The 25,534-nt window shown below is 35.7% G+C and overlaps 1 protein-coding gene across 1 annotated transcript in view; it reads right to left on the bottom strand.

Moving 5' to 3' along the window:
- LOC135218724 (homeobox protein six1b-like) overlaps positions 1–24,627 on the bottom strand; it is a 154,701-nt gene extending 130,074 nt beyond the window's left edge. The window contains exon 1 of the mRNA XM_064255205.1: positions 23,763–24,627. Coding sequence (XP_064111275.1) covers positions 23,763–24,418 — 656 coding nt within the window. The 5' untranslated portion in view covers positions 24,419–24,627. The remainder of the gene's footprint in view (positions 1–23,762) is intronic.
- Between the last annotated feature and the right edge of the window lie 907 nt (positions 24,628–25,534).

Below are 25,534 nucleotides of genomic sequence, written 5' to 3'. Positions count from 1 at the left end.
GAGCTCGAAAATCATTAAATCTCCCCGTTAAAAAGTTAAGTATATCTAAGTTTTACCAGACCACTGAGCTGATTATCAGTTCTCCTAGGGCTGGCCCGAAGGATTAGATATTTTTACGTAGTTAGGAACCAAATGGCTACCGTATAATCGTATATACTGCATATCATGAGTTATAGACCATTCAGCAGAGAGAATGGCAAAAGATGTTTTATATTAATTATATTCATTTAATGTGAGTTTTTTTTATATGTATCAGTCTTACTTGTACGAGCAGTCGCAAACAGTTGTCTTTACGTAAATTGCAAGGTAAACAGTTTATTGTGTCTCCATGAAGCCGATTAGATATTGTCTAGAAATCCATTTAAAGTGTAAATGAAAATGATAAGTAAGACCATCAAGCATTTCAACCAGTGAAGTTCAAGCACTTTGATTACAGTTTTACAAAATGTGTGTTTAACCTTTCAACTAACTACAGACAAAAAATCTTTCCTTAATCTCTAACAATCTTTAGAAAAATCCAGTTACATCTTGAATTTCAGCGGAATGGGCGAACAAACGTAGATGCCATCTGGTCGCTGGAAACGTTTGTGAAGTTTCAAACGTTGGTGCTTAACATAAAAAGAGAAGAAGAAAAAAGGAGTATGCATTTCGGAAAGTGCCTCTTCGAGATAACTCCCCCGCCCCCTTTTTTTTCAATTTTTGTTTTTGTGTTCTTCCTCGAGCATTTTCCTCATTTCTTCCACTGCATTACCACTCCTTCCCTTTTCCAATATCACGGCCATTACGTTTATTCAGCGATAGACGGCCATTTTGTCCCGAGTTTATGAGGAATTAGATGAGTTTCAGTTTCCCCAGTGTGTGGTTATTGCCTTCCATCGAACGGAAGCTGAACTTCCCCACCGGTAGATGGCAGTGTCCTCCCCTTCCCCCCCCCCCCCCCCCCCCCCCCCCCCCCCCCGCCCCACAAGGTTCGTCCGCGAACGTAATGAGGATTTTCGGCATTTTTTACGAGGGCTAAAAGCACGGTTGTAATAAGGGTCGCGCTTTGATGATTGTGTTTCGTGAATTATATGTTTTGGCATTTGGGCTGCGCTGGCAATGCCGCATTATGGATGGCGATATGCTATTTTATTATATTCCATATCTTATTGTTGCCATGTACTGCACGTCTTTATTAGTGTTCATTGCCGGTCGCCGCTCTGCGGCTGTGCGCTTGCGGGCTTCACGGGCTGTCGAATTTTGTGTTTACAAGAGTGCGCGCGTGTGTGTGTGTGGACATTAATTTCGGTGTGTCATTGTATACAGACATGAGCGTGCCTGTTTATAGCTGTACGTATAAACTTTCATGTTCAAGTGTCCATATGCTTAAGCCCTTGTACGCACATCCATAAATGATTACGTGCAAGCACACACGGAAACCTGTGTATTTGTGTGCATGTATACCTAAGCCTTTATGTATACATGCATATAAAAACATTTACCATTCATATTTGTCAGCATGCATAAATCAGCTTTTATACTTGAATTAATACATAAGGTAATTTAATGCATGCGTAGAAAAAGCACATAGCATTCATACATATGCATATGAACATGTATGCATGTAGTAGACATTTATAGCTCAGGCGAGAGCCAAGCCACAGTCATTCTCATTGAGCGGATGGACGGATGGTTGGCAAGCCTCGCATGAGACACGCTCTCAAAAAAATCCCTGTTACTAGGAATCGTAAATCCCGGCCCATCGGCCATAATGAATGGCCTTTCCCTTTAACCCTTTCGGTTCATCCCGAGGAAATTCGTCTCTGGTTACATCATCATCATCATCATCATCATCATTCGTCCCCGCGCATCATCTCATCTGATTTTAGCCCTACAACAGTGGTGGTATTCACTGACGATAATGATGACGATGATGATGATGATAGTTCCAGTGGGGTGAATCATCACTTAAGATTCTCTCTCTCTCTCTCTCTCTCTCTCTCTCTCTCTCTCGTGTAGAGGTTGGATTGAAATGTATCGCTTTTGTATCTTTCTGGTCTGTAAGATAATCCCTTATGGTACGAGAATTTGACTATCGAGAGAAGTCGTCTATGTTATCCTTGTAAAGCCAAACTCAAAGACATTTTCGTTTCATTGAATACCGAACCCTCCTCACAGCCCGAGTATGTCACTGCCATTTCCCAAATTACAGTGAAATGACTAGAAGAAAGAATTTAATTCGACTCGACAGGCCCTGCCTTGTCTTCGCTTTGTCATGCAGGAGGAGGAGCGCTGGCGTCGTCTTCCGAACTCCTGACAAACACCGAACTTGGAAACATCAAGTGCGATCCCCTTTTGGTTTTGTCGTCCGACGTCAGGCACATCATAAACATCGCCCTTAGCACCAGCTTTCATCGCGAAAACATCACGGGGAAGAGAAAACGTCTTCCCTAAAACCGACTTGATTGGAGCACAAACGTTCCTCTGTTGGCGGCGGTTTACAGCAGATGAACAGCCACGTTCACCCGGTCCCTCCCTCCCACCCTCCCTCCCTCCCTCTCGCGCTGAGGGAAAAGGAGCTTTCCTTTTTCGCCAGCCCTCGAGTGCTCGCCACTTCATCGCTGCCGGTTATAAGCGATTTATTTATTTCCGGGTTTCATCTCCTTTCCTGGGGGCATCTAGTGCATCCTTCGTGTCAGTGTTGTGTGTGTGTGTGTGTGTGTGTGTTGTTGCTCTGGAGGTTAAAATGTCGACAGTGGCTGTAAGAGCTAAAAAACCAGAAAAATAGAGAGAAAAAAATGATTATCCAATCTTACTATCCGTTTCGTACTACGGCGCTAGGTATAATCGGACAGGCGGGGATTGATTAAATATTTGTTACCGCTCAATAAACTCTTTCCGCGAGTTACCAAACATAAATTTTTATGAAGTAATCGACATTCTTGAATTCATTATTCAAAAAGGAAATTTTTTGCGGTTGTGTCTGTGACAGTCCACTCCTATTCCGTTTAGTGTTTCGTTTCAAATCCCGCTTAGTCTAGAACCCCCCTCCCCCATCCCTCTTCACCCAGATTTCCGACCTCTGTCAGCTATTCCTTATTCCCATAAGGGCTGGTAGATCTTGAAATGATTCTCAGACTTTCTCGAGGCCATTTTTAATAACCTGAAATTAATTGGGTGGGTATGTGTAACGGCCCCTTGCATATTATTATTATTATTATTATTATTATTATTATTATTATTATTATTATTATTATTTCCCCTGACACCACAAATACTGATTATTGACGCAACACGTAAATTTTGACAGCACTGATTTTTGTAGAGTGACAATCATATCCTTTCTAAGTCCAGAACATTGTTGTTTAAATGATGCATATTATTTATATCCATCACTTCCAAGATTGAAAACTGAATGACCCATCCTCATAAGTTCTAACTCGTTGCTAAATAAAGTAGGAAGAAAATAGAATTTGGTCACCATTGATCCCTTCCGAATTCCAGTGTTGTACTTAATGACGTATTAATTGGAAGGTACAAATTAATGGACCTTTTGGCCAAATTGTTTTCTGCTGGATTGATGGAGAGTCAAGGATTTTATTCTACTTTGAGACTCGAGGTTTCTTGGAATCCCACGATGATTCGTGTTACTGATTTATTGGTCTCTTATTTTGGCTTTTCAGTGTATAGCTAACTAGTTTCCTCTGCTGGACACTTCAAGCTTTGAAAACGTCGAATCGGGTGCCGTAAGCTTCTCAAAGTACTGGAAAATAATCCCTCCCCCCACCACATCCTACCTACCCCCATCCACAGTTACCTGAACCTGGAATAATCAACGTCTTCATCCATTATCGTTATCTCGGGTCGCCCTGGCGTTCTTTATCATTATCTGTTGTAGTCGGGGTGCAACGATGATGCATTGGCAAAGGTATTTGTCCGTATTCATAACAATTACCGGAAGCGTTAGTGAGGGGGACTTTTCTCTCTTTCTTTTTTTTTATGTTTTTATTTAACATGAATATGATGGATCTTTTTCATTATTATAATTATCATCATCATTATTGTTGCTGTTGCAGCAGTGGTTCTTCGTTTTTGTTTCTGCTTATTATTATTATTATTATTATTATTATTATTATTATTATTATTTTATTATTATTATTATTATTATTATTAATATACACAGCAAATACAATAATGGTAACAGTAGTATAAAGAGAAGTTGCTCTAATAATGATAGAAAATACTGATAATGATGTGGTTGCTAATAATAATGATAAAATAGTGATAATGATGATTACGGGAGTTATTATTATATAGTTAAAAATTTAGTTCAGTAATTACTGCAAAAAAAAAAAATACAAAATAAAATTAGGGTACCTTGCCCGAATCCCACGAGAAAGGTGGAATGAGCGATGGGCTGCCTGCATCGTAATTAAAGGGTCTGTTTACCTGCATAATTATTAATTACGTTCGGTAATTAATCTTGTAATTCCTTACAGGATTTTTCAGGTTCATTTACGAAGGATAATTTTAGCAGTGAAATAATAATAATAATAATAATAATAATAATAATAATAATAATAATAATAATAATAATAATAATAATAATAATAATAATAATAATAATAATAATATCTATTTTTTGTTGACGCAACAATAACTTAGCAATTATAAATGCTTTTATTATTATTATTATTATTATTATTATTATTATTATTATTATTATTATTATTATTATTATTATTATCTAATTAAATTCGTATCACGTCTTCTTACACTGCCTTTGTGCATTTTGAATGCTCCGCATTTCCACCTCCCATTCCTTTTTATCTTCCTCTCCCTTCCTTCCCTCCTTTTTCCTCTCTTCTCGTCTTTTCGCCCTCTCCTTATAAACATCCTGTTTGATGCTCGGCTCTTCGTGTAACCAGATATCACTCCCTAATGAGTTTATTTTCAGGCAAAACATTGCCAACATCGAGTAATTAAAGGCGTTTTCAAGTTCTTAAAAAACACTGATTTCAGTCGATTCTCTCTCTCTCTCTCTCTCTCTCTCTCTCTCTAATCATCATCAGCTTTAGTCTTTGTATCTTTTCTGTGGTAATTTAGTATATGTTTGTGTGTTTTAAAGTTGTTATGGGCTACGAATATTGTTAAATATTTTTACAGTTGCTTTATACAATTACTTATGTTTATTAGAGATTGAGAATATATTATATACACACATACAAATATGAATATATATAGGTATATGCATATTTCTACGTACACACACACATATATATATGTGTGTGTATATAATATATATATATATATATATATTATATATATATATATATATATATATAATATATATATATATCGTTCTCTTACTTATTTTGATCAAACGGGAGTTGGCATCTGTAGACCATAGATGTCAATTTCATCACTTTCCTGTCCCCTTTCAATAGACTGAGTAACATCAATCAACTCCTTCAGCGAAAGGAATTAAATTTCCCAGAATCGGAGCCTTAAATCGTAATTGACAACCTTTGTTAGTTGACATAATAGCCGCTGTTGAGTCTGCGCCCGCCTCGATTAACTGGGCACTCATGGTCTGAAACAACCGCATGCCCGAAAGCACTGGCTTCATTAGCCGGCGAAATGCACTTGCATCGCTTGCAATGCATCTGCAAAGGCGCATTCCCAGTGTATTGACGCTCCTTTCCCTCCTTTCCCTCCTTATCCCACCCCCAGCCCCACCCCTACCCTGTATCCCCATCCCCCTACCCCTTACCTGCCTCCTGCCCAGCGAGTTTCTTCTTGGCTTCACGTCCATTCTTGAGGTAAACTTGTCACCGAGCGGCCTTAATTCGGTTCAAATTTATTTATGCCTTATGTCACATACTTGCTAAAAGCAGGACTAGGATAAAGGCCGTTGCGTGCGTTCATTCCCTTCTTATGCCTCACCGTCCGGGCATTCCTCGCCTGCCCCGGAAAGGAGATCAGAAGGTGATCTTCATGAAGCTCTCTCGTTGTCGAGGGACTCGGGTCATGGAGGTAATGAAAATAGCTGCTGGTGGTATTTGTGAGCTTCACTGTTTATGTCTGTTACTTCGTCAAGAAATGTATTCACTCTCTTCAATCTTGTCCATGTTTACCATTTTCATATTCACCAGAGGTATACTAGTTGGATGTAACTCACGAAACCATGAAGATGTTTTCCTTTACTGCAAACTCTCAATCACCCATCATATTGGAAACACCCGTCCGGTTTTGGTTAGACATTTATATTTCTTTATTCATTTGTTTGTCGGCCTTGCATAAATGTGAAATGCTTGAGGAATGCATACTTAAATTTCGTTTTACTTATTCTCCTTTCACGCTGATGGGGAACATTTTGAGCTAATGGCGAGGTTAAGTCAGATGTTATTAGTTTGCGCGCAAATACAATTTATAACTTATTGTATGAAATCTAGGCTATGTTGGTTTTAGAGACCTTGAGCTTCTTAGTCTTAGAATTCAGGATGACATTTTAAATGTTGTTTGGAAAGTTCCGTCTTACCGGTGGACGGTAAAAGGACGTTTACTCCCATTTCATTCGACATTGATACATTTTAAATCATGGCTGCATTGATTAAGAATTGAATTCACTAAGAATTGAATGCATATAGGTCATTCCCCTCGTTCTGTATCAGGAGGTGTCAATTCTGGCGTCTAGACGGTGAGGATATAAAGCAGTCCTGTCATCGCCGCTTGCCTTAACGCCCAAGAAAAATAGAAATGCACTGCATAATTGACAGCATTTGGCCGCATGCAATAAATGAGGCCATTAGCAATGGAGCGCGGATCAGGAGTGCATTTCGCGCCTTTCTGTGTAGCACTTTCTGTCGCCCTCTGTCTGCAAGCATCGCACATGCAAGCACTTCGCTTTTCTGGCGTAAATTAAGATGGAGGCCATTTCTCAAGAATGACGGCTTGATAGTGACCCTAATGGAGGCGTTTAGAAAGATACACACACACCTTCGAGACTAGAAAGTGATACAAACACATGGTGGACGGAAAGGGATACAACTATATCTATAAATACGCCTGGTGGATGCATCGAAATAGTTCAATGATGCACAGATTCCTGTATCCTTTTTTTGAAACTCTCTCTCTCTCTCTCTCTCTCTCTCTCTCTCTCTCTCTCTCTCTCTCTCTCTCTCTCTCTCTCTCTGAGAAAAGTTACTTTCTTTTTAAAAGACGTTTAAAAGTTTTTGCATTCTTGACGAAAGCGTTATGCGGCTTGCTCTCTCTTTCTCTCTAATGTTTTTATCATTGATTTCGTTGTAAACATTAACAGAATTTATTTCCCTCGGTGCTTTGAAGTACTTGAATGCTTGGTAAAGGAGATTGACGCATCTCTCCATTATTACTTCCTCGGCGATGAAGCGATTGCTGCAAGTACAGCGAATGCATTCTTCTTCCGATGCTCGCAGCAGAAAGCTTTGTATGTGCGTACGCTCTCGCGCAATCACAATAGTCGCCTTTCTGTGCCCGATTCGACTTTGTGCCAACTAGGAATTCATTTCTCTGTAGCACTTAACAGAAATTAAAGTATGACTCGTACTTACATTTCATGTATATATGCATACACACACACACACACACACCACACACACACATATATATATATTATATATATATATATTATATTTATAAATTATATATATTATATACTAATTTAAGATATATATATTATATATAGTACATATGTTTATATTATAATATATATATTATTAATATTTATTTATTAATATAAATATATATATATATCATATATAGATATATATATATATACTATATATATATATGTGAGTGTGTGTGTGTGTGTGTGTGTGTGTGGAGATATATATATATATATATATATATATATTATATATAATATATATATATATATATATATATATAATATATATATATACATATATATGTGTATATATACATACATACATACATACATATGTATATATATATATATATATATTTATATATATATATATATATATATATATAATATATATATATTTGTGTGTGTGTATGTATATATGTATATTGTACGTACGTATTCCTTCATCTTTTAATGAGGTTTGATTAACTACACTGATACGTACATAATATATATATATATATATATATATATATATATATATATATATACATATATATATATATATATATATATATATATAAAAGCTCAGCCATCTACTAAAATCAGTATCACAAGAAAATAGATTAAATGCTACTGCTAATCTCCCTTGTACTAATACCTGTGATACTCGAGGCGGCCTTTGTTTTCTTGCGCCCAATTGCATTTTATAGCCTTCGAGGAATGAGAGGCCCTCCATACTACGCGCCCTGACAACCATCTCATTAGATTTGGTGTCTCTTAATAACGATACTCGCTCCTGCTCGCCTTTGATTTTTTTTTTCCTTTTTGATTTGTTATGAGAGATTAATGGGGATCCGCCCTCCGGAGGACAGGTGAAGAATGGCCGACTGAATAAGGCGATAGGAACAGCAAAAGTCGAGGGGAACGTGTTTTGGACACTTTTAACTTGTGTGTACTAGAACTTGGCCGCCAACTCGTTTTGTGTTGATGCGAGGGAAGAAGAAGAAGGAGGAGAGGAGACGGAGAGAGGAGGGAGTTGAAGGGAAGTTGGGGGAAAAGAGAAGAGGAAGGGGGAGGAGAAGAGACGAGATGGATGAACTCGTATGTTGATGCGAGAGAAGACGAAGAAGAGAGAGGAGACGGCGACGGAGGGAGAAGAAGTTGGGAAAAGGGAATAAGAGAAGGGGGTGGAGGGAGAAGAGGCGAGATGGATGAACTCGTATGTTGATGCGAGAGAAGACGAAGAAGGAGAGGAGAAGGCAATAGAGGGAGAAGAGGTTGGGAAAAGGGAATGAAGACAAGGGTGTCGAGGGAGAAGAGACAGGAGGGAACAACTCCTGCGTTGGTGCGAGAGGAGGAGATAGAGGGAGAAGGGGCTGGGAAAAGGGAGTGAAGAGAAGGCGGTGGATTGAGAGGAGAAGGGAGGAAAGTATGAAAGGTAGAAGTGGAGATAGAAGAGGGTGATGGGAGAGAAGGGAGAAAAAAAGGGGAAAGAGCCATATTTAAAAGAGAAAATAGGTTAGGCTCAAAGTTAGAGAAAGTGGGAGAAAAGGAAGAGAAACAAAGACGAGGGAAGGAAGATAAAGTGAATGGAGGAAGAGGAGGGTGGTGAAGGATTAGAGAGAGAGAGAGAGAAAGAGAGAGAAGGAAAAAATAGTGAGGAGACAGGAGAGACGGAGAGGTGGGACTCATAAGAGAAGATGAAGGGCTGGGATAGAAGCGAGTAATAAACAAAGTAAGGGGAGGATGGAAAAGAGGAGGTGGAGAGAAGAGAGAAGAGAAAGGAGTAACGGTGAAGGAAGGGTAGAAGCGAGAAGAGACGAGACAGAGAGAGAGAGAGAGAGAGAGAGAGAGAGAGAGAGAGAGAGAGAGAGAGATGGTAAGATGGGAATTGGTGGTAATGAGAATGATGGGAAGGTTGGAGGGGAGGGATGCTTTGGGTTTGGGAAGAGGGGTTTGTGGGAGGGGGTGGGGGGGTTAGGGGGGGGGGTCCAACAGAAAACGGGGGTTGATGTTCCCGTGTGTGATACGGATTAGAGCGAGAATGCTCAAACATACCTGTAAACAAGGCTCTGGGATCGCTTCATTTGAATAACTCCGGGCGTAGATGCTCTGAGCATTAAAGCTTATACTACATCGTCTGTGATCACTGATACCCTGATTTCTTCTCGTGTAAGCATTATTCATCGCATACCGTCTAAGACAGCTCCTCCCCCCCACCCCCCCCTATCAATTTCACCCAGAGCAAGTGAAAAGTGGAAATGTTCTGGTGAAATTTCACGCGGAAATAAACTGGGGTTTCACTAGTCAGGGATGCAGTTTTGCGGCATTTTAGAGAGAGAGAGAGAGAGAGAGAATAACTGAAAATGGTTTCTATTGCTGTTGTTTTAAATTAGACAAAAGCAAGCTCAACGTTGCCGGTTTAGATATGCAAGTTTTAATTAATGCCATCGATAAAAGCACTCCGTAATAAAAGATAGACAATAATTGGAAATCTCGATTAATTAAAGCAATAAAGAAAGAAGGACCGGGAGAAGTATTCGCATTATTTGGATGGGCCATTGCAGTGACGCTTATGATTCAGTTTGTTATTCTTGAAACGTGCGGAAACCACCAGGGAAGCGTTTAATTCCTTAAAATAATTGTCCAAGAAATTCTTAGTTTTTTACTTGTCATGATACACAAACACATATATATTTTGTATATATACCTGCATATATACCTCTATATATATATATAATATATATATATATATATATATATATATATATATATGTGTGTGTGTGTGTGTTCGTTTGTATCATAAATATTTGTGCAGTTGAGCAATTAATTTCATTAGGTGGAGAATTTTAAGTATTTGAAGTTATTCTTAAAATCTTTTCTGAAAGTTATTCACTACTACTACTACTCTACTACTACTACTACTACTACTACTACTACTACTACTACTACTACTATAATAATAATAATAATAATAATAATAATAATAATAATAATAATAATAATAATAATAATGAAGATGCAGATATTACTGATGTTCTTGATATCGGTAACAAAATCAATTTCTTGTTATAATTAGATAAGGAAGTATTATACTAATTAATTTTCTTTTTTGAGAGAGGAATTTTTCTTTTTCTCCCCATAAAAATTATTTATTTCAGTATTTATATTTTTGAAGCTATAACCTGTGACTTTTAGTACTATTAACAAATCAACATACTTCAATTTCTAAGAAACTGTGGTAAGACCTTCTTATCTTAGTTTACAGTCGTTACATAAATAGAATTATATATGTGTATATATATATCTATATATATATATATATATATATATATCTATATATATATATATACACATTTGATTTATGTATATGCATATGATATTATGAATTTGATATTAAACCACATATGTAACTTAATGTTCGTGATCGTAAAAGCTGTCATGGCGTATGTGACAAAAAATATTACATTTTACATATGTTTATATAAATAATTTGATTTCCTTTGTATGTATGTATATATACGTGTGTATATATATTACACACACATATATACATATATTTATATATAAAATGTTTATTTATTTATTTAATTTCCCAAGTCGTTCCACCTGCTATGCTTCCCAGTTCTTTGAGCTTCTACAATTTACTCTCTGCAAAGCTCCGCTAACGATAAATATTTCGCACGAATTCCACCTGGAGATTTGTTCTTGTGCATTTTTCAGCTAGAAAAGAGAGAGAAAAAATTCTGCTGTTTAAATATTTCCGCGACGTATCACACGCACACAACGAGCGCACCTGCTCCCTCGTATTCCGGATTATTAGAGGCTCTTTTTGGGGGGTGCCGTTCTCGGATTAACATGTATCATTCAGATCTGGTCGTATCGTTCGTTCATCGGGTTTATATCAGGGAGCTGGTATCATAAGTTCATTTGCAATTCAACAGAGGAATATGCAAGATACTAAAGCGGAGTTGCGGAGGTGAAAACGCTTAAAACGCCGACCGTAAATCACCTTTTGAAGAGGTGGAAAACATTTCTAGAACTCCCGGGACGAAACGTAAATTTAATGGGTCTTCGGTATCATCGAACACAAAGTCCCGAAGATGCCTCGGAATTTCTTGTGTGCCTGTAATTCTTTCACTCTGCTTTTTTAAAAGCATGGGACGAGCTGATGTCAGTGAGAGAGAGAGAAAAACAGCAGCGTTTTGTTGTAGATATTCGGGTTTGCATTCCGAGAGTTAGCGGTGGGGAAGGAATGCCGAGACTGACCCTTTTGGCCTCCGGGAAAATGCGTCCGATAAAGCCATCAGTGGATTACAATTTTCAAAACTGAGGATGAGACTTTATTCAACAGCAGAGTCGGAAGATACTGGAGTGAATGAAGCTGTACGACTGTTTACTTTCGTTGAAACGTTCCAACAAACGTTGTTTTAATTTTAATGGCTTTATGAATTGGGTATTAATTCTGTTATTATTTATCGATATAAGCTAAGTAGTTCTTAAATAATTTTAAGGGATCGATTTTGATTCTCCTAATATCTTTCCTATAGCGATTTTTTTAAAATTTCCAGTATGTCTAGAGTTGCTAGCGGTGATTAGCAAATATAGTAAATTGTAGCATAGCTAAGCGGAGATATTTTTTCATATACACGCATGCAAAACACATTCATAAAATTCATATCTGTGATGTCTATTCTTTAATCTTTGTTGATCAATTATTTGAATAATAATAATAATAATAATAATAATAATAATAATAATAATAATAATAATATGAATAGTTTTCATTACTGCAATTATTATTATTATTCTTACCGAAACCTCGTCTACCATCATGAAAACTTTATTCATGTCACAGCTATTGTCTGTGTTGTGCTTTTTTGATAAAATTGCTGTCATATTTATGACAAGAACCACTTTAATATGATATATCACGTGTAAGTATCCATTTAAATAAGTGCTTTTGTGTATTTATCTAGTTGATGTTACGAAAACGAAAACGATACACAACAATATAATTTTGACAGAGGGATAGCCTGACGTTTAGTATCAGTTGTTACAAACTGCAGCGGTTTTTTTTATTTATCCTTACGCATGGTGTACGCATAACTTGCCCTGTCAAACACGTCTATGTTCATTGGAAGTCCTGTATCTGTCTTGACTACCGCCATCTTCCCATGATCTGTTAAATCAGTAGTTTTTGACCTTTTAATTACCACGCCCCCTCGAAGAGTTGGTCCTTTCTTTCACGCCCCCATTGAGTAAAATTCCGTCCCAGATTTAAAGGGGAAAAAATGAGAAAGAGAAGGGGTTTCGAGGGATAGGAAGTGAGGTCAATAATTACAAAGCATGGTAAGGCCAGCGAGCCTAACTTAGAGAAGTAGACTCTAGGAAAATAACGTTATCAGGCGATACTTTTGCAGTTTTTCAAACACTTCTGCATGAATATGGGTTCCTCACTCTTGTTAAGAGAATAACGCCTGAGGGGGCGCACCCCCCAAGTTAAGAACCACTGTGTTAGTTTCCTCACAGTCTGTCATCTTCAGCGAAGCTTTAAGTGTCTGTGAACCAGACAGCATCCTGGTGGCGGTGATGTGACTGCTCTGACGAAGTGACTCTCCAAGGACAGGAGCTTTTGACCATAAACATCAACGCGACGAAAGAGGAGGGGGAGGGAGGGGGGAAGGCAAGAAGGGAGGTAAAGAGGGAGGGAGGCAAGGGCATAGGGTGCACAGCTATTCCCTCGAGTGCCAAAATCTATGGCACCTGGTTATGCAAGGTCGCAAGTCACTCGCTAGCTCTTAGCATCAATAGGTGTCACGTTCGATGGATGAACTGGCCTTTAATAGATTACACGAGATGCTGGGAGGTTCTTTGTTCTCTCTCTCTCTCTCTCTCTCTCTCTCCTCTCTCTCTCTCTCTCTCTCTCTCTGTTTTTATAAGCAAGGTTATATACGCTTCATTGTTAAACTCAGTAGTTTTAGATTTTTTTATAAATTTTATTTTAGGTTTTGCCTGATATCATTTGATAGCAGTATTGCCATATATTTTTTTTTTTAATAAACAGATTACTGCATCTTCCTTACCAAAGATAATTTATTAAGAAATGAAATTTGTCCTTCTGAAATAAAAATGTTTACTAAACTGCTATTGAATTTCATGCTGCAGAATAGTTTTGATAAAATGACTGTAAATATTCTTATTGTAATGAATATTACCCGGACAATACTTTCCAAGTGGAATATTTGCAACTGCAAGCTAAAAATGTAAGTGCCAATGACAAATGAGATAAAACAGATAAGATGAAAAATCGTCCAGAGTATAAATTAGAGGCGTTCTCTGATAACCCGGATGTTCGTTAAAGGCACTTGATCTGATGCACTGAAGAGGGTAATAAGATCAGAATAACCACTGAAGAACCGCTCGAGGAGAGAGAGAGAGGGAAGGAGAGGGGACTATGTGTGTGTATATATATATAGTATATATATATATATATATATATATATATATATATATATATATATATATATATATATATATATATATATATATATATATATATGTATATATATATATATAGTATGATGTATAGTATATACTACTATAATATATATATAATATATATATATATATATATATATATATTATATATATATTATATTATATTATAACATGTGTGTGTACTTATGTATAAATGTATGGGCGTGTCAGAATGTGTATATACATATGTACAAGTGTACGTAATTTTACTCTAATTACGGGTTTACAAATTCACAAAGGCATATACTGACAAAATGTATATGCAAATACGAATCCAAACAGTGAATTTCTAAAATACAGTCCTTGGCTCACTGCTAAAAAAAAAAAAAAAGCTACAGTATATCAACATTCAAGTCGATTCGCTTTATATTTCCATTTGACTGCAAATAAACAAACCTCTTATGAGAGGAGTTGTCAGATTCCCCGAGAGTTGATATGCGATGTACAACCGCCCTCTCTCTCTCTCTCTCTCTCTCTCTCTCTCTCTCTCTTTCTCTCTCTCTCATAAACGTTTCCATTTCGAACTTCCTTTTTCCCAAATTCTCACCTTGAAGAAAATCGTAGAAATAAAAATATGAGTTGAAACAGAAATAGGAAAAATTCTTTTGATATTTAAGGATTAACTCAGGGAAGCCTTTTGACAAAATTGTTTAAAGGTTAAGATGTCCGCTATTTGGCGGTGGCCGGGATGTAGGATTGTTAGAACAATCCTCTTTGCCTTTCTATTATTACTATATAAGTTGCGATAGCGTCTTAAATTCTTTTTTATTGTTATTGACATTTCAGCGTTTGAAGTATATATACTTTGGCCTCAGCACTCGCGGCATCTGTCTTCCTCTTTACCGAGGACTTCAGCATTTGTGTAGAAACTGGTATTAATTCTATAAAGATCTGAAAGTATGGAGTATTCTGGGGCTCCTTATTTATGCATAAAACGTTACTTATCTGTAATAATTCCATAAAGATCTGAGAGTAGAATATTTCTGGTCCTCCTTATTTATGCATAAAACGTTCCTGATAAAATAAGTAACATTTTATGCATATGTAAGGAGCACCAGAAATATTCCAGACTTTCAGATCTTTATGGAATTAATAGATATTATATTATATATTAATTTTATGGAAATAGAAATTATGTATTAATTCCATAAAGATCTGAAAGTCTGGAATATTTCTTAAAGCTTCTTATTTATGCATAATACGTTACATATATCAAGATTTACATCGTTTGCAGTATTTCTCAATATATTTCCTCATTCTCGGAAAATACCGTGGCCTCGTTTCTTTGTTCTGATTCCACGTCCCTGTGCTTTGTGGAATTGCAATTCTCATTGTAAGCTTGAAGTGATTAGTAGGCAACTGTGCGAGCATTTGTAAAGATGAACTGATGATACCAAATTACGTTTGTCAAAATATATTTTTGCTGTAATTTTCCTGTGGCGTATTACAAGTTAGTTCAGCGTTTATGTATACTTTTATATATATAAATATATATATATTATATCCTATATATATATGTATATATATATATATAGTATATACGTATATACATTATTTATCATGTTAGGAATATTAATATACCGTATATATAATATAATATATAGTTATATATATATATATATATATATATATATAATATATATATTATATATATATAGTCATGAATCATTAGTATTACAAATATCCTGTGCAAATGCTGTTCCTAACTTTATTATGGAAGTATATATTATTATTATTATTATTGGGGGGATTATTATTATTATTATTATTATTATTATTTATTACCTTATGGGGCAAAGTAACGTGTACTATGTAATAGTGATAAATATTCCTATTTGTCTTACACCATTGGATTACTTTACCCCATTATGTATGTATCTATGTATGATATATATATATATATATATATATATATATATATATATATGTGTGTGTGTGTGTGTGTGTGGTGTGTGTGTGTGTGGAAGTATGTATATACATATATTTGTAAATATTTAATAGATAAATGTATATATGTATTTTATATAATATATATGTATATATACAAATATATACGATATATATATATATATATATATATATATATATATATATATAAGCACAAGAATAAAAAAAAATATATTATAATAATATAAAAACAAAATGAAAGAGCCGAGGGCGAGATCTTTCGTCTGTACTCCTCGGGCATTTCCAAGCAAAGACCACAAATATGGATATAAATTCACATCTTCAATATTGCATGTATATATATATATATATATATATATATATATATGTATATATATATATATATATATATATATATATATATATATATATATATATATATATATATGTTCTGCGACTACAAATTATGATAATTTTCTCATTTACAGCGTGATAAATGCGATAGAGACGGAGAGTAATGATTACATCGGTCTGTCTACTATTAATGAATCTGACTTTGAAATATGATTAAAAAAATTTCGGTACTTATCATTTCATTACCGAAATTTTTATTAATTATTTTTGCTCATAATTATGGGAGACGCATTTACGTTGCAGTGGCGTAATCTAATTGACACTTTAATAATTTGTATCAATTGTATATAAAACATATTCCTTCTGGATGTTTATCTGAATTTTATTACTGAAGAGTATGTGGATTAATAATAATAATAATAATAATAATAATAATAATAATAATAATAATAATGTACTAATATATATTATTACCTTGATGGGTACATCGTAACTTGTACCAAATAATTATATGTAAATGTATTGTACCAAATAATTATTATACCTCTAAATATCACATATCACAGTGGATTGCTGTACCTAATTATTATTATTATTATTATTATTATTATTATTATTGTTGCTGTGGAGATCAGTCGTAAGTCTAGTTCATAATTCTGCTGTATACCATCTCCAGCCCTTCCTTCACCTTACTACCATTTAGGAAGTGATGCCAATGAGGCGCCTCGACCGACAGCCCCCCCCCCCCCCCCACCCCCAGTTAATTCATTTGGGTTTGACAGTTGAAATAGCGTTCGGTAAGAAGCGCTAAGAATGGAGCAAAATGGCAGAGAATGATAACATAAAACCCGTGGAGTTGATGGCGCGGCTCATTTCTCGATCCTCAGCCATCCCTTGGGAGAAATATTTGTGGGGGGTGGGGGGAGGGGGTCTTTTCTAAAATGGGCTTTCGATGGTGCCCCATTTGCTAGTACATATCGCCGTTCTCTTCCGATATGCGTCTCTTTTGGTAGCATTAGATTTTCGTGGTTAGACCGGTGGTCCACATCAGGCTTCCCTCCGTGAGGAGAGCATGACTAGTCTGACATGACCGACTTTCGTTGATATATCAATTTAACTGCAGATTTTATGACCTTGGGTTAACAACTTAACATGTTTTATTTTTTTATTCGATGGTGACTCTAATTGGCCATTTCTTGGTTAATTTGTCTTTTTATTTTATGAAGAGTCGGATTGTTCGAATTATCTTTGTTTTGAATAGTGGTAATCGAAATGAGATGCTAAATTTTTTTTACTGTGAAGTGAGGTTTTAATGAAAAGAAAATAGGGTTTGAAAATTTAAGTGGTCTTTTTTATTATATGTAATCTTGTTGAATATTTTTTTTTATTTAAAAAAAATAGTTTCACTTGATCTCTTGTGTATGTATGTATGGATGTATGTAAGAAAGTATATGTGCAAGTGTGTGTGTATATATATGTGTTATAAATATAAATAAATATTAATATATATAATAATAATCATAATAATAATAATAATAATAATAATAATAATAATAATAATAATATAATAATAATAATAATAATTTCATGCTTAAAAATTATAATTTCAAAACTTTTAAGCTTTACAAAAGTCAATTCTGTCATGATGGTCTTTCTTTGTTATACTTTGTGAACAGGTGTTACTGGAGTATTAGTTTGTATTTTTACATTTTAGGGAATTCGTGACATCAGATTATATCTTATTAAAAAGCAAAAAAAAAAAAAAAAAATGATACACATGTTTCATAGATTTCTGTGAGTACCCTTTTACCCCTGTGTGATTTGTTTTCACTTAATATTCTAGGGCTATTTTCAGTAAATACAGTAATTAGTACATTTATATATATGCTCGTATATATATCTATTGTACACACACACACACGCATATAATATATTATTATATATATATATATATATATATTATATATATATGTGTGTATGTATATATATATTATATATATATAGATATCTATATATATATATATTATATACATAATATATTATATATATATCTATATATATATATACATACATATATGTATATATATATATATATATATAATTATATTATATTGAGTATATACCTATATATATATATATATACATATATATATATACATATATATATATATTACATATCTTATATTATATCTATATACATATATATATTTATATATTATGTAATATATATATATTATATACATATATATTTATATATATAAATATACATAATATTAATTATATACATACACATATATATATATATACATAATAAATATATTATACATAATATATATATATATATACATATATATATATCATACATACAATATATTAGTTAATATACTATAAATATATATATATATCATAACATATATATATTATTATACATATTACATATTAATATCATTCATATACATATTAAATTTGAGAATAGATATATAATATATGATTTTTAATAATGCACCTCGTATATATATTAATATAATTATATATAGTATATCATATTACTTATATGAATATCATACCGAGGATATAGAGACATTGGATATCCATATAGATATAATATAGATCTTTTTCATAATTTGTAAGGAAACGACTGTTTGATGATGCCATAATTTAGATTTTATAATTACAGTAATATCGGGAGGGAAATAAATGAATATGTATGAAAAATAACTTGCGAGTCTATTTATAAATATATTTGAATCCAATTGCGAACGTCGGCGTTGTTTATTACTGCAGGGCCTAAATGCGATTTAATTTGCCGCGGCGGATATGACAATCATTTGTCACTTAGAGGATTACAGTGATAAGGTCGAATTACGAAGCCATATTACAAATAAAATTAGATTTCCATCCATTTTACCGAGAGCGATTGCTGTCATCGGGCGTTCGGGTAATATCCTCCCATATGTTTACCGTAAACATTTCCTCTTATTTTATTTAATGAATCGCTTGTAATATATCGGTAAAACGTCCCAATAGCGACTCCCAAACACCCCCCGGGCGCATTTCCCGTTTGACAAACAGTTCCCATTCCCGGAGCGGAAATGATTTGGGCGACCCGGACGATTGCATTTCCCCCGACGGGTAATGAGGGAGGTCGGTCTTCTGTCTCGAGTGCGACTCTCCAGATTGCAGCGTCCTCCTCCTCGTCTCCAAGACGCTCCACCGAGGAGAAGAATAAGTAGAAAAGGAAAAGAAGAAGCAGCGCCACTATGTACAGTAGTAGCAGCATCACGCTTCATTGCGCTGCCAGCGATTCACTTATTGCTGCTGCTTCCTCCAGGCATATTTGTTTTTCGTGGTATTTACCCGCGATGGAATGTGTCGATAAGAATGAATGCCGCGTTGCGAACGTTTGTTCTACCAGTTTGTCAATGAGGCTCATCGGTTTATTTTTGGTTGAGCCTTTGTTTTGGCCTTGGAGTAGCCTGAAAATAATAACATTGTGTGACGTTTTGGGTTATCTTCAATTATTTTGAGTTCTGTTTTCGATGTTACTGGTAAGATTGTTGCCATGCGTGATTTTGTACTTATTGCAAAGCTCTGCTTATTTTATTTCTCTTCCTTTCTCTCGGAGCAATTGTGAAATATGTGTGCTCGAGTTATTTTTGCCGAATATGTTTTGGCAGTTAAAATCATATTTGGTCTCCATTCGTAATAATTAAAAATTAAACTATTTTTTGGGGTGACGATACGAAACTAAACAAATTAAGGAAAGATATAATTGCTATAAAATGGTAAGATAATAATTTTCCTGAGATAAGACGTCAAGAACATTTCTACCGAGTAAACAAAATGACAAAGTGCTAATTATTTGGGGCAAGTTAACGAACAATCTAAGCCAGTCAATACAGACAAATGTAATTATCTGCCAATATTGCAAACCGTACAATTTAAACCCCCCTCCCCCCCAAAAAAAAAGACTCAGTTTACGACAAATAACCACGTTTTACACACGTCTTAATTGGCTTTCTGCTAAGGTAGAAATCAAATATTGCTTCAGGTCGACAACGCTATAAATTTTATGAGTCAGTTATCCACAGCAATTCGAAGTTAGGTTTTGTAGACTGGGTGACATCTTATTGGTGGCAGGTTTTATTGCTAGCGGTATTATTCTATATATATATATATTATATATATATATATATATATATATATATATATATATATATTGCAGAACCTTGTTATGATATATATACACATATATATATATATATTGCAGAACCTTGTTATGATATATATACACATATATATATAATTATTTACATTCATGAAAATCATTGCATTAGACGTTCATGATTAGCATTATCGTTATTGCTGTTATTATAGATGTTGTTGTTGTTGTTGTTGTTGTTGTTGTTGTTTTCTGCTGATGCTAGAACAGACAAGCTATAGAAATTTTAATTTACAACTTGGGAAAGTGGGTCTGTGTGTTTGTAGGGAGTAGGAGGAGGAGGAGGAGGAGAAGGAGGAGGGCCGAGAGGCTCGTTCGTGTGAGGATTTTAATGAGCCTGAGCAATTGCATCTCGGAAAAAGTTCCTTTAACCCGATGAAGTCATTTGTTATCATTTGTGGTTCTCGGCGACGCGTTTATCTAATTGCTTCTCTAGAAACTCGCCCAGAATTAATTTTCGAAGAAAGGATCGTTCTGTCTCTTGCTGGTTATTTATTTTTATTTATTTTTTTTTTTTTCAATTAGTCTCGTGGTATTGGTTTTTGAGAAAATGATTTTGAGCAATTAAATAATTTGGTTCAACCGATCGCATTTCATTGTGAATATACGTCTCATTTTCTCAATTGATTTTCCGTTGCAAATTGCGTATTATTTTTTTTATTAATTTGTTAGTACAAGTTACTATCATTATGCGTTATTTTTCTGGAATTTTATGATTTATTGTGTTATTTTTCTATCTATTGTCTCTAAATGTCTTGGCTTTATATGACCACTATTGGTACTTTTGATTATAATTTTACTCAGGAAATGTAAATTCTTTTGTATAAGTAGATTTATTCATATATGCAGATTTATAGCTCTATTTAATGAGGTTGAATTTTTTTTATTGGTTTTTCTAGAATTTATCCATAGGCCCTACTAAAATAATAATAATAATAATAATAATAATAATAATAATAATGAATAAATAATTAAATACATAAAACGGAATGGATTTTGTCATAGATGAGTTATTCAAGTGTTATTAAATAATAATATTAATAATAATAATAATAATAATAATAATAATAATAATAATAATAATGATAATAATAATAATAATTTTATACTGATTGTAGCAAGAAAGGTTTCTTTTACTGTGATACAAAAACGAAAAAATAATAAAAAGTAGAAAAGAGAACAATTTAAAAACAATAATAAATTCTTATGATTGGCTGACATGATTTATTTTTATCGTTTTAGAATAATGAAGTATAAAATAGACGAATTAACCTTTAAGGCTTCTTGATTTTAACGGTAAAAAGCTTTTCCTCCGTCAGTGAAAATATAATCTGTAAGTTTAGGTGAAGACTGGTAAGAGTTTCTTGCACAGTATTTGAATTAATTAAAAAAAGAAAATTGAGTTCCGCTTGCGCGGTAAAATTATAGTGGGTATGAGAGACTATTTCCCAATTGTGAAAGAAGGCAATGCTTTCTCTGCAATAAAAGATGAGCCGAGATAAGATCATCTACATCATAAAATGAGGAACGTTGTGAAGGCTGTCTGCTGCTATTTAAATGCAGACCAAGATAAGGATTATCTTATCAGAGATGAAGAACATACCCAGCCAGAATGAAACTGGGATAGATGTGAAGGCTTGCCCTTTTTTTTCTTTTTCTTTTTAAGGTTGAAAGGAGGCATATTTGATAATTTCCCTCTGTAATATTAAATGAAGATGTATGAAAATCACCTCTGCAAGATGAAGTGAGGGCACGAATGGGGAATTATGATAAATTATAATATTCCTCTGTAAGAATAAATTTAAATAGATATGCAGATTTTGCTCTGCAAGAATAATTGAGGACAAATGAGTGGATTTTCCCGCGAAATGTAAGTGATGAAATGCCGGATGAAGGCGGTTAGAGTATTCTCGGGTCATCTTTTCAAAAGTGGCTGAGGCGTTTGTTTATGAAATCTCTATCGATGATAGATAATGGGTAAAGAAGTGTCTGCAAGGGCCAAGAGGTCTAGTATTATCATTAATTCATTTACCATTTTTAATTTTATTTTTATTTTTTTTTTAAGTTTGTCGTATATCATTTTCATTATCAGTCATTGATTTCTTTTGAATTTCGAATTCTATATTAAAATAATTTTTAGCAAATTTCAGGTTAGTTTTGTATGAAAATCATATCTAAGTTGTAAAGTTAGAATTAAAAAAATATATCATTCTATAACAAAATACTAATTATTGCTTCCATAACTTCACATTTGTCACTGCTTGAACATAATTGAGAAATCAAAATTATTTTCCTTACATGGAAAAAAATTTAGAGGTCGTCTATGATTACTTTATTTAAACTTTTCAATGCTGCTACCGTTTAGAATTGAACAGTGATGACTTTATGCCCTGAGATATTTTGTAGCCAATATCATTCCAGTTTAAACTTTTATTAAAACTGGTTGATATTAAGGTTATAAAAAATTCTTAATGGAGTTAAAAAGGGAAGCAGTATAGGTTCTTTTTGATAGTTTACCCATTTCGTTATTTTACAAAACGTTTAGCGACTTCCATCTTCACCTTTATCATTTATTGATATCTGGGACAGCTTTACAAATTCTATTAATTCAAAGAAATATATTGATTCAACTTGTAATATCTGAACAATATAATTTATAAATAGAAATACAATTCTTAGAAATTTTTTTTCTAATTCACGGTAGGTATATTTGTCATATGTACAAGTGAGAAACGCAATCACACACAGTAAGAAAGGAAGAGAGAGAGAGAGAGAGAGAGAGAGAGAGAGAGAGAGAGTGTAGCACAATAATCGTTGATTAAAACTACTACAGCCCCAACGACCTTGTTCGTTATAACAGAGATGGCACCGAAGCGGAAGAACCTAATAGCAAGCCGTCGTCGCAAACGACACGTTGCTCAACACGAAACGTTCTCTGAGGACGGTCCGTACGACGGAACCCTTGTCAATATTATTAGCATATCAGGTCAATCGTAGACTTTTAAAATCATCAGTATAAAAGAAAATCTGTAAATATGAAGGAAGGGGGAAGCAGGGTGAAACAGAAATGTTCGCTGTCGTTGACATCTACTGACGAAGAGTGGCTGAAGAGGAAAATGAAACGAATAAGAAAAGGGTGACACAACCTACCCATCTTTCTGCTCGGCGGCTCTATCCCGCTGTCGGCGATTCTTAAACCAGTTGGAAACTTGGGTGGTGGTAAGGCCCGTGGCTTCGGCGAGTTCTCTCTTTTCCCTGGGCGAAGGGTAGGGATTGTGGGCGTACCACTCCCGTAGAACGTTTCTTGACTTTTCCTTAAAACAATAGGAGGTCTCCTCGCCGTCCCATATCGTCCTGGGCAACGGGAATTTACGCCTCACCCGGTACTTGCCCACGGCACCTAGGGGCCGCCCTCGCAACTTCTCCGCCTCAATGTAATGAGCCTTCAACCATAATTGTTGCAGTTTGCTGTGATTTTGCGGCGAGAAATTGTGGGACTCCAGGATCCTGTAGAGGTCCTTGAAGTTGCCCCTGTGGAAGGCGACCAGGGCCTTTGCTTTGAGGACGGACTCGTTCTTGTGGAGGTGTTCACATGCTGGAAGTGACCACAGAAACCGGCCAAGCCTTTCGATGTTCCCGCTCTGCTGCAGGACTTCGCACACGCAGGCGACCTGCTCTTGAGTAAAACCGAAGGAAGGGAGCATCCCTGAGGGCGGGGAGAGCGAGGACTGGGGCGGGAGTGTTGGTGGCGCCAGGTGTGGGGCCCCTGGGTGTCCGCCCGCCTCACTCATAGACCCCACTATCATAATATAATCCGCCACGGTACTAATGTTGATCAACACCCACTGCACCCACCCCAGCAGAAGAATCAAGTTGAAAAAAAAGACTGCTCTCTTCCTCTCCCTCCGTCTGTATCTCTCTCTCTCTCTCGTGTCGTGGTCACTAACACAACTAAGTCAGGCGCACGGCACACGATGGCGTACGTCCAACCCACACTAAAGGAACACCCAAACTATACTCCAAGACAAACCTTAGCTCACGTTTCCATCCTGCGATACTGCAGGGGCTGGCTCTGTCGAGTGCACGCCCACCGGCACCACAGGCGTCAGCCGATTGGATGCTGCTAAGTGCTTATCGCGAGCGCAGCCAATGAGCGGCGGGCTGGGACGGACCGTCGGTTCGGGCTTTTTTCCGCCCGACCAGTGAGATGGCGCGCCTGGCGCGGAGGGCGGGCTGCGTTAACATAAGAAGATGGATGATATAGTGCATACTGTCGGTATTCCTAATCATCACACTTATTCATTAAACGATAGATAGTCTAAGGAAAACATTAGTCAAAGGGAGGGTGCGTAGGAGGAGGGAAAGGGGGCGTTCACTCGGAAATCTCATGACGACACTCCCTTCTTTCGCCCTCCCCCTCCGGAGTCTCCCACCTATAAGGAAGTTCGTCGGTGGCGTTACCTTTTGGAAGGAAAATGAAAAACATCGCTCGAATCCTCTTCCCCTCGCAGGACGGCCAAACATGCATGCAGTTCCCCCCTGCTCTCTCTCTCTCCTCTCTCTCTCTCTCTCTCGGCGTCACCTCCAACCAAATCTCGCCTTCCTATTCTCTCTCTCTCTGTGTCCATGGCTAGATATGCCGCCTCCTTCTTCGTGCCTTTTCTTCTTTTGCCTTTTCCATTCACCTGCTCGAAAGCATTGCCGTTTAATTCCCGCTTCGCCCATCCACACCAGTAACTCATTCGTCAATCTCGTCCGCCCCCCTCCCCCCCCCCCCCCCCCCCACCCCCCACCCCCCACCCCCCCAAACCCTTTGCCTTCCGCACGACTCAGGCGCGATCCCCATCTTATCTGTCTGTATTCAGCTGATGGAGAGGATATAGCTCGACTCTCCTTGCAGGCAAATGTGAGTGGAAGAGAAA

Source organism: Macrobrachium nipponense, chromosome 11, assembly GCF_015104395.2.
Source record: "Macrobrachium nipponense isolate FS-2020 chromosome 11, ASM1510439v2, whole genome shotgun sequence".
Classification (NCBI taxonomy): domain Eukaryota; kingdom Metazoa; phylum Arthropoda; class Malacostraca; order Decapoda; family Palaemonidae; genus Macrobrachium; species Macrobrachium nipponense.
Note: the sequence above shows the minus strand (reverse complement) of the source record. Positions and strands in the feature narration are given on the sequence as shown.